Below are 11007 nucleotides of genomic sequence, written 5' to 3'. Positions count from 1 at the left end.
GGTCTACAACGGATCAAATATTTACACTGCGGCGGATCCTCTAAAAGGTCCGTGAATAGAGAGATCCCAAGCACCATTTGTTCTTTGACTTCAAAGCTGTATATGATACCATCGAAAGCAAATAGCTATGGAAAGTCATGGACGAGAATAGCTTCCCCAGGAAGCTGATCTACCTGATTCAATCTACAATGGATGGTACTCAGTGTTGTGTTTGGATTTCGGTTGGATTGTCAAGGTCATTCGAATCAGACAGAGGGCTTCGTCAAAGTGATGTTCTCTCATGTCTGCTGTTCAACATAGAGTTGTTTTCTTCTATGGATAATAATGCTAAATACTCAACCGATACCACTTACAATATGAGTAACTTTCGATTAACCCCAAATAACCCTAAAAAATATTAATTTATGTTGCAAATCTCTATATTTTATGTATTTTGAAATGTCCGTATAAACAAAAATGTGTGTTATATGTTTCCGGGCGTCACGATTTTTTGAAATTTGGCGAAAAATTGTTGCTGCGAAACAACTACTACTCCCAGAACATATTTAACTATTGTAATACGAAATATAACTATTAAAATATTGAAAATCGATTAGGAAATCGCTGTGTTATTAGCGGTCAAATCTCCGAACCACTTTTCATGACGCTCGCATATTTAGGTAGATATTTTGGAATAAGTTCTTAGCACCTTACCGTAAGACGCAGTTCTATATTAAAAAATTTGATTATTTTTTAAAATGGCGACGTTGAACTTCAACTTCAATTGATTCAATCGAAACCGTTTACTTATTGCTGTTTTGCTACATTCAATCGTTCGGTACAAATCGCATCACAACACAACACCATTTTGGAGTGCAACTTCGGCATCGGGGCACTCAACTTCAGCTGGCGGATCACCACAACACAACACAACACAAACAACCTGGCTTAACCCCTTCGAGCTTGACGTACAGCCAGCTACGATCAATCTCGAGTCTTCCATGCAGAGCAGCTTAGCGGCGGCAGCGTGGATGAGCACCGCTTGTTGCCGGTAGTGAATCGCTGTTGTTGCTTTACTGCCGCTACAGGTGGCTACGGTTGGTGGTGGCCTGCACTATTGCGGTCGGTCGTATGAGTGGAAGTAAAGCAGCAGCAGTGTTTTGTTTCGTCGGCAGCGTCGCCACTCGCGGTCGCGAGCCGTGCGGCTGATTCACGCGCTTCGGCTGGCCGGTGAATATAAAAAGCGGAGAGCAACCGCCGCACACGGTTTAGTAGAGAGAACGAGATACGAGAGATCGGAGCGAACTGGTGTGCCCGCATCAGAAACAACCTGCTACCTAGCTAGTGAACCGATAGAATTCTCCAATCGCAGCAGCAACAGATAAAAAGTGACAGTCAATCGACTAAAACAACAACAGTCTTTTCACTGTGAAAAGAAAGAAGATTTGTGATTTGTTGTCTTCCTTTTAATTTTTGAGAATAAAGGTGAAAGTTATTGGAAGCGATCGAGCAGAAGTGTGAATTGTATCGAGAATTACGTGGACAAGTGGCCGCTATCTGGTTGTGAGTGGAAATAGTCTGATTCCGAACAGGTGAAGAGGAGCAGTGCAATATCTGGAACATTCGTGCTAGTGCCAACTCACTGCGGAACGGTGCAACGATGAAGGCGACCTATGTTTTATTGGTTGGGGCTTTGCTTGCGAGTGGCTACGCATATCCAGGTGAGCTACATCTAGTTACGGATACAGCTAACATGAAAGGAAACTGTTTTCTAAGGCGGAATTACTTCCGACGGAATGCTTTTTAGTCACGCAGATGTTAATTGGTGATTTCAATTTATGGCATACCAACAATTGACGTGTTCATTTGTGTCATCTACAAACTGCGCAGTCTCCGGACGAGCTTCCGCTGTGATTGTTTGCTGGCAAATGGTATAAACTGTTGATTGTTATATTTTATAGTGAAAAATTTGGGGATCTTCGTAGTGGAGATAGGAAAGATGTTAACTTTTGCATTCCAGCCTTTGTGACTGACTTGAACGAATTGAAAGTATTTGCTGGTGGTATTTGCTGCAAACCGCTTTCTAACCTAGATAATTTTTATCAACGTGAATGTGATTTTTGATATTGCATCAATAAAAACAATCAATTACTATGCTGCAAAGACTGCAGTAAATAGCAAGCGGTATCTGTTTGGTATTTAACGTCAGCTACTTAGAAAATAAACAATGTGACACTAAAACACTTATTTTATTTTACCTTTATTTTATTACTATTCACTTTACAAAAGCATGGAACATGTAGTACATTTTTGTTCAATGTAATAAATTTAAATTTTTACGTTTTTATAGTAAAGCTTTTTCGCAATCATAAAACAGTCTGTGGACTGTGTTCATTGAACTGAAAAACATGCCATTCTATTTATAACTGATGAAGTGGTATACTATATCCTTCAGTTCCAAGTATCTAATTAGAAAAGCTGCCGATAACATTCAATTGAATTGTTGGGAATGACATCTGATTGTTTTGCTTCTCTAATGAGTGAGATGTATAGCCTTAATATGACCAAAAGATGCTATTTCGTGTCAGAATGTGTGGTTTGCAGGTCCACTCGGCAACTGTAAATAATTATCGAAAGAAACAGTAAATTTATCGCGATTTATGAGCTGATTTACTATTACCAGTTATTTTATAAACAACTTTTTGAAATACAATATGGTTCCGATTATATCTACTTCCGATTATATCAGCTTTTTTCCGATTATATCAGCCCCAAAAATAATTTTTTTGTTTGTTCCTTATAAGTTATTTAATGATTCCTTTGAGATCATATGAACATATGAATCATATGAACTATTTCAAGCGTTTTAACCCTTTATGGGTCAGGCACCAGAGTGAACGAAACAGTGAAATACGTAATCGCGTGAGATTACACCGAAACGCGAGATTTTCGCATATGGTGTCTTTGGAAGTATTTCTTGGTATAAAAAATCCTTCGTTTGACAGGAACCATTATGTTATTAATCCCCTTAAAAGTGAAATACGAAGTTTATTTTCTCACATATTCAAGATACAGGTTTGATGCGTTCAGCAAAGATATAACAAATGTCAATACAAACAACTTTGTCAAAGACATCATAGCTATATCTGTTCATATAAATTAGCTATGAAGCGTTATTTGTGGACAAACCCTTAAAGACAGTTTTTTGACCCTAACTTATTCTGGTCAATTTTTACGTGTACATAGTGTTCTGGAAAATTATTTGTCTCACTGAAATCCATGTTTTAGTGAAACATCATTATATGTTATTCTCCGAGATATTGAGCTTTTTCGGTAAAAAATAGCACTTCTTTGAGTTCAAATATTTCTCAAGGTGGCAGATCAAATAACACGCATCATAAAAGTACAACAAAAATCCTGTAAAAGCAAGTATCAGCTGTCTGTATCTGATTGTATCCTCGAAAGTTATTTTGAAAAGTGCTTTTTACATACAAATTATTATATTTCGACAACCAGAAGAGATAGATGGTTACTATATTCGACAAAGTTACTAATTTTATTAAATTTCAAATTGCACATGTGCTAAAAAAACAAAAAGCAAAATTTTTGTGCAAAATAGGATATTAGTAATACATTATGTGATCAAATTGTCCTCCAAATGGAACACTTACGACTATGGTGCCCAAGTGTAAACACGGTGTGGGATCTCCCAATGATAGTCGCGGGCCTCAATGACTTGTGACCATTACTCAACTATCGTTTCCCAAGACTCGCCATAGTATTTATACCGGGAAACATTCAGCTTCACACCAGCGAGGCATCTAACTAAATTCTCAATTATTAAAAAAAAAATCTGCTTAACTATACCTCAAACCAGAGTGCGAGCAGCACGGACTAGCTCAAAATACCGCAGTTTGGCCATCACTGCTTTAGAGCTAGTCATTATCTACCATAGTGCCGAAATCACCATCTCAAGTAATAATTCGTGTTTTATTACACGTTTATAATGGCTACTATGATCAATATTGGTCACGAGAACTGCAATAAAAGCGCAATAAAACTCACATTGATACTTGGGATTGCTCTATCGCCACATGCTAAGGCTGTAAACTCATTGGTAGCCAAATGAGCTCTTTTTTGATAATAACTATTAAAGCAAAGCAAGCGTGTCAAGGCTGGGTTGAAATTCATACCCAATAATTTCAAAAACCTTTCTCTAATTTTTGATGCCAAATTACTTAGAAATGTACAAAACGTGCGGATATAATAGCAAACCAGCAACAAAATTAATTTTGGATTGAGTTACCTTATGTTTAGTGGAGAATCCTACTCCAGGGGCATTTTTAATAATTTTTTTTCTCGGAAGATTAGCACCACTGTGACCACTGTGTTGGTCTACAGTGGAAATTTTTCGTAATAACCATGCAAAATGGAACGAAACAACGTAAAATTTCATGATATTTTGTATGTGAGCATATTTAATGGACTTGTGAATGAAAATATTTACAAGAATGAAAAATAAAAAACACGCTTTTGAGTAGTAGATAGTAAATAATTTGATTCTTACAAACCATGTTATAGTGATACTTTGTAATTATTCGCCAAGTGAATTTTCGGAATTTTTTAAACATTATATTTCATAGAGAAGACGGGACACGTGTCGCAGTTTGAGTACCTCACTGGTGAAATTAGACATAAAATTCGACTCGACATTAGATTACAATTTGCATTTAAATTTGAAGTTGGAGTTGGTCTTCCACCTCCTCTGTTAGGTGCTGAATCACTGTGTCCATTCTATTTAACTACTAGCTGATTGCCCGATCTTACTCGGGCTCATTTGCCCCTCTGCTACTTGTACAACTGTTATTGTAACAAAAATTCTCATAATGCAAGAAACAAAACCTTTTATCTTCATTTGAATGTGTCTACTCCTTTTTTCAGCTCCCCTCCTGTTGTCTCCCAGCCACGTGTAAATCTGTCTTCTTTTCTTTTGTCTGGTAATCCCTATATAGCTAAACAAAGCCTTTTTTACGTTTTTGAACCTCTCCCTTTTAAATGCCCACCCGATTCCCTCCTTTCAGAAATCCCCTCTTGTTGTCCAGCCACTTGTACATAAATCTGCTGTCGTTCCAAATGCAAGCGAAACGCACTACTTTACCCATTTAAAGCTTCCTCCCCCTTGTAAGAACCCGTTTCTCGCAATTTTCAATCCCCCTGCACTTCTGTTATGTCAAAAAACAAGTGTCAAGTTTGATGAAGAACTGCCCAGGCGTTTCGGAGCTTTGGCGAAACATACATTCACACTCACGTTCTTCGACCACCTCGACCTCGACCGACCACGCGATGGCTTCTTCCCAATCAGTTCCCCCTTCTGTCACGTAGCCAATTACGCATCTGTTTACAAATCCTTATATCTCTGCTATTCGTCGCCCAGTCACTCACACAACTGCGATCGGTCTAAAAGCAAAAACGTAAGCCCTTTTACTTATTTGAACTTCATCCCCCCTTGTTAGAGACCACTCCCCTTTTTGTCAACTTCTCTGCGCTCTCAGCCAACTTCCACTTCTGTCGCATGGGCTATTATGGCATCTGATCGTTCTCTAAAAAATACTATAACAGAAAAAAATGAAGCTTTTTTAAGGTCTCTTCACGGCTTCCCAACCCTTCCTCTCCATACCCCCTTATCCTTTTTGTCTCCCAGCCACCGGGGCTGCAAACTGCATTCGGTCTAAATTCAAGAGAAACGCAACCCCTTTTACTTATTTAAACCTTTTTTCCTTAATAGGGACCATCTTCTTTGACAAGTCCTTCCAATGCTGATTCCCTTATGTCAAGGAACATGTGTGCCAAGTTTGGCGTAGAACGTGATAAGATCGGTAAACGTGCTGAGGTCTCCCTTATTGAGACTCAGCAACTTTGGAGTAACTTAAAGCACACTTCAGCAACTCTCGTCCTTATTTATTCATACACAAAGCAAAGCCTGGGTGCTAATTTCGTTATCGAAATTTGACCTTCTGTTTTTTTATACGACAGGCTTCGCAAACAGTTGTTAGAATACAGGACAGTGCGGGGTCAGTGCTACGATCCTATTGACTCTAACAGTCTCTCCCAACCGAGATTCGAACATACGACGACTGGCTTATTAGATCAGCGTCTTACCTCGAAGCCAACTAGGAGGGCTTTTTATATACAGTTTCGAGCTTTTGCCACTTTATATTTAGCTAACAGCACGGTCATGACACTCCCTTATCCCTTACAACCGATCAGCTGATACTTATCACTCGCGAGGGCTTGTACTGCCACCCGCAACTAGAATCGAGGACGTAAGAGGAACAGGAGAGGAAAAACTAATGCAAAATGTATCCTATTGTGCTGCTGGCCCTCACGGGCAGCTGGCTACTCACGAGTTTGCCTCGTAAGCAGGCTATTCAGAAAAACGCTACGAGGTTGTGCATTCGCGAGTGTGTAAGTAGCAAAATGACTACATATAGCAACGACGGCTATTTGTCGTACGCTTGCGTCATTGGCGTAAGCGTTGCACAATGGACAAAAATGAACTCATAATCCCAATAATTAGAAGCCGCTGGTTTGGAATCTTACAAGATACCTATTCCTATGTAAAAAAAATGTAAGGAATCGATTAGTGATAGCCTCACCGTGCCCACCCATCTTGCCCCCTGCACCAAGATGTCCGTTTTGCCCCATTATCTCCAAAAATCATGGCAAAAGCTAATTAAACAGAATAAAAACTTATTTGCTGCCCATGAAATGAACTCAAATAACTTCCCAATGTTGATAAAAGAATCATAACCCATTCCTGAGCAAAATGCACGAATAGTCCACTTTGCCTAATTCACCCCTAAATACATAGTAAACACAGTCACCACTATAGAAAATGGGCCCAAATTAACCGCGGCAACTTCATCATTTCTCGCGATTTTAACTCAAATTCAGTAGCCTATGACGACCAAAATGCACTCCGATATTCAGTAAAAGTTATTCTATCAACTGGTATAAAAATCTTGTCTCAAATAAATAAAGTTTTAACGTAATTTTTGAATATTGTTCAGGCTACCGCCTAATGGGCTGAAAATACCCTCCCTTATCCTAATTTATCGTTGTCGTATTTCGTAATCGTTGCACTGGCCCTGTAATTTTCCTATACTCTAACAACCGGCTGCGAAGTCTATCGATAAAGAAGGGTAATGTCTAAGAACGGTATAAACCCAACACTTTGCTTTTACCCTAATATGTATCTTGTAAGATTCCAAATCAGCCAGCGTATTTTCTAATTATTGGAATTACAAGCTCATTTTTGCCCATTGTGCGTTGTTTTCTTATACTCGCTCGCGTGAGAATCGTTTGTTTCTCGCTCGATTTGCAACATTGATCTGGACCAGTGAATGGAGAGTTAAAACCACATCTGGCTAGTTCGTCTGCAATTTCATTTCTCTCTATACCGCAATGACCCAGTAACAACTTTTTTAGTTAACCTGGCTTGGTTGCAAGTAAATGCAATCCCAGGCAATTTTAGGGGAATACTTGTAAGCTTTCAAGCTTTCAACTTTCAGCTTCAAGCTTTCAAAGCAAACTGTTTTATTCATACGGCATTTAGCATGTCTGTATTTCCAGTTAAGGCAGACGTTTGAGCATTCCAGCAGCCAAATCTGCCTGGAAAACTGTTTGCCAACCTCCCATAGCTACAGCTAATGCTAATTATTGAATCTAAGTGTGCGTTCCACGAAAGTTTAGAACCATTCGAACCATTATACACTTATCAAATAGTCTTTTCTTAATTGCATTTGCCATTGATAAATAAAATGCACTATCAAAGGCTGCTTCAATATCGAGAAACTCACCTAATGCTGTTTCTTTCCAGAAAAAAGACGTCAATTTTTGTCAGAAGCTTGTGAGCGTTGTGGTTGAAGGTTTACTAGCTTGATACGCAAACTGGAATTTAGTTAATAGACATCTTGTTAAAACGATTCGCTTTAGAAATATTGTCTGAGTAATGGTTGTTGAAGGTCATTCTAGTATTCAGCTCAACTTCTTAGTTCTTAACAACTTTGAAGTGCTCAAGACAAGTTGTCGTTTCATAATTCTACACAATGGGTGTTTTGCTTCGTGTGAAGGTAATGAGCAAGCATTTGGAAGTACTAATGATCAGGTTGTTTAAGTGACACCATTTTGTAAATTGGTTCATAAAATTTGGAATAGCTTACAGTCCTCAGCAAATCGTATAGAGAAGAATATCTTTAGATCATCAGCGTATAGTATCTTGCAGCCCGATGAGGTCACAAAGCAAACAAGAAAACGACCATAAACTATATGATGAACGGTAATGGTCCCAGGTTGCTTCCCTGCGGAACTCCAGATTGAGTGCAAAAAGAGTACGAATTAGTTGTTCAGTCCTGTTTAGTATCAAACTTGTCTTAAAAATATCTATTATAGTGCTGATTCTCTATTTTGAATGTGAGCTGGGAAAATTCCTTCCACACCTTCTGATTTATTAGGTTGAAAGGATCTCACTGCATTTGTCACCCTAGCCTTAGTGAAATCCATCCCAGCATCTTTGGTTGCGATCTCTTTTATCCTCACAAATCCTAAAAAGTTATTTTTTGAGAACATGTTATTTCACAGTCAAAGCGGGCTGCAACATGGACAGAGGAAGATCCCGGAAAGTCAATTGAGTCTAGTATTTCTGGAGGAGATTTCGTGAAGGAACTATGTTCTTTCCTGAATGAACCCTAGCAACCCAAGCAGCACACTTTTCGCACTTTTGGTTGCAGAAACTTATTCATGACTGAAATTAGCCATAAATCGGTTGCCACAACCGGTTTGTAATAACTGTGTTAGTAGGGAAGATTCTTATTATATCTTGCCACAATTGGAGTACTGTCAATGCTGTCACAATCGTGTACCCAAGATCTTCGTTTTGTTCGCCTTAGTTCTTTGCTATATTCGCTTAAGGCTCTCCTGTATTGAGTCCAGTCCGAAGTAATGTTTGCTGCATTGAACAGTTTTCGCATCTTTTTGTGAAGCTGTTCGAGCCTTTTGTTCTACTGGGAAACATTCCTAGTCGAAGTTTTAAGTGGACCATTATTGTTGTATCTATGCAGAGACCTTTAACACCTTTGATGCCGGTTCAAGTTATTGCACCGACCTAATTCTTGTAGTGAAGCTTTTCGATTCGAGTTCAAGCATCCCAGCTTGTTGTTTTAGGATCTCGATGGGCATCCTGTGACTGTGACACCTATTTGAAAATGTTATGTCTATGATCAGACAGCGAAACGTCAACCGACAAGTGCCAGTTTCGTATTTTCTCAGAAATTACTGTCGATAGTAGACTATCCAGCCAGTTTGATTGTTTCATTTTAGGTTCCAGTTCGAGATTATATCTTTATTGGATAACGCACAAGAAAATTTTGTGCCGTACCAAATCGGATGCTCAAGCGTAATTACAAATACGCACGCATCGTTTGCACTGTTGCTTGGGAAATTAGAATTCCGCTTTTCCCGAGTCACGCAGCCCAAAAACATTTCCAAGAAAAGAGAAAAAGACCCAACACCGTACGGCATTGGATGATTTCCGAGTGTCGAAAAAATAACCGAAAATTACCTGTTTACGTTTACCAGAAGTTGCAACGGCCGCTTCTTGCGCGCACCTACCCAGTTAACCTCACAAACCGTTTAGCGAGGAAAATTGTCTTACCACCGGTCCCGCAATGTCGAATGTTCGATCGAATTGATGATGAGGCTCACCGTACCCATGCCCGTTTGCCGCAGTAAAAACATGATTCTGTGCGAACTAGCCAGCTAGCGGCATTGGGACATCTCTTGAAGGTGCACGTGTGTACCGAAAAACGATTGAAATAAGCTACAGAAGAACCGGTGCTTGCAGAAAACTGCAACCTACAAAAATTGAAGCGCAATAAAATTACACCCCTCCGATCGAGAGGCGCCCCGCAGCAACGGCAATCGTAGCGGCAGCGTCATCATCATCAACGCCATACCCGTCGTAGCGCAGCGCAGAGTCACAATCCGGTGCCAGCTAGAGCACGGACTGAACGCGAAAAACGTGGGGTAGAGTTTTTTTTCTCCTCATTTTATTTTCACGGTGAGATGTTTCGTACAATACTGTGGACGCGACGGGACAGATGCGCGGGGTTTCACTTAAAATGACCGTAAATAAGTACCTACTATTCAAATGATGCCTTCCACCCCTGTTCTCTGCACGATATTGAGTTGCGCTGTATCGGATCCCTCGGTCCAGGTGTCGTCAGCTGCTGTAGAAAGGCGAAGATGTGCAGTTCGATCATTGCGATGCAATGTTTTGACTGCAGTTTTAAGATTTCACGTGCAGCGCCGGTCACTGGTTGGTTGGTGGGAGGGAAACTTGTAATTAGTCAGCTGCCCGCAAGCGGACGGTTAATATCAAGAGGAAACTTGCAACAAATTGATCAATTTGCGATTGATTGTTATCGCTGACAATGGGTTCGTTTTGCATCTGAACTGTTGTTATGTTTCAAGTTCCCTGTTTCCATCGAATCGAATTAATGATTAACCCAATATTATTTTTGGATTATCGCCCACTCTTGAATAAGAGAAGTTTTTCAAGAGTGATTCGAACCATTTCGTGAGAAATACTTCGGACGTTAATAACAAGTATAAATATTTGCTTCACTAATCCTGTAAGTTTTGCGTGGGCCAAACCAGTATGCGACGTCAACGGATGCGAGATACGGATTGATTCTTTTTTGTGTAGGATGTAGACGCTAGTTTATCGGTTACAGCTAAGATATCTTTTAATATAGCGTCGTGACCAAGAACTCTAAAATTATACGCAAACAATCATCCATTGTGGGTGATTAATACTCTCAGAATCTATACCTATAAAGAAGGATTTCTGTCTGTCTGTCTGTCTGTCTGTCTGTATGTCTGTCTGTCTGTATTTTGTTCCTTATAGAATCGAAAACTACTGAACCAATCGGCGTGAAAATTTGCATGTAGAGGTTTTTGGGGCCAGGG

At 39.6% G+C, this 11007-nt stretch overlaps 1 protein-coding gene across 2 annotated transcripts in view; it reads left to right on the top strand.

Annotated features, from left to right (window-relative positions):
* The first annotated feature begins 1242 nt into the window (after positions 1 to 1242).
* LOC128743867 (uncharacterized) overlaps positions 1243 to 11007 on the top strand; it is a 33178-nt gene continuing 23413 nt past the window's right edge. For both annotated transcript variants that reach the window (XM_053840549.1, XM_053840548.1), the window contains exon 1: positions 1243 to 1700. In XM_053840549.1, coding sequence (XP_053696524.1) covers positions 1640 to 1700 — 61 coding nt within the window. In that variant the 5' untranslated portion in view covers positions 1243 to 1639. The remainder of the gene's footprint in view (positions 1701 to 11007) is intronic.

This window comes from Sabethes cyaneus, chromosome 3 (assembly GCF_943734655.1).
Source record: "Sabethes cyaneus chromosome 3, idSabCyanKW18_F2, whole genome shotgun sequence".
NCBI lineage: Eukaryota > Metazoa > Arthropoda > Insecta > Diptera > Culicidae > Sabethes > Sabethes cyaneus.
Note: the sequence above shows the minus strand (reverse complement) of the source record. Positions and strands in the feature narration are given on the sequence as shown.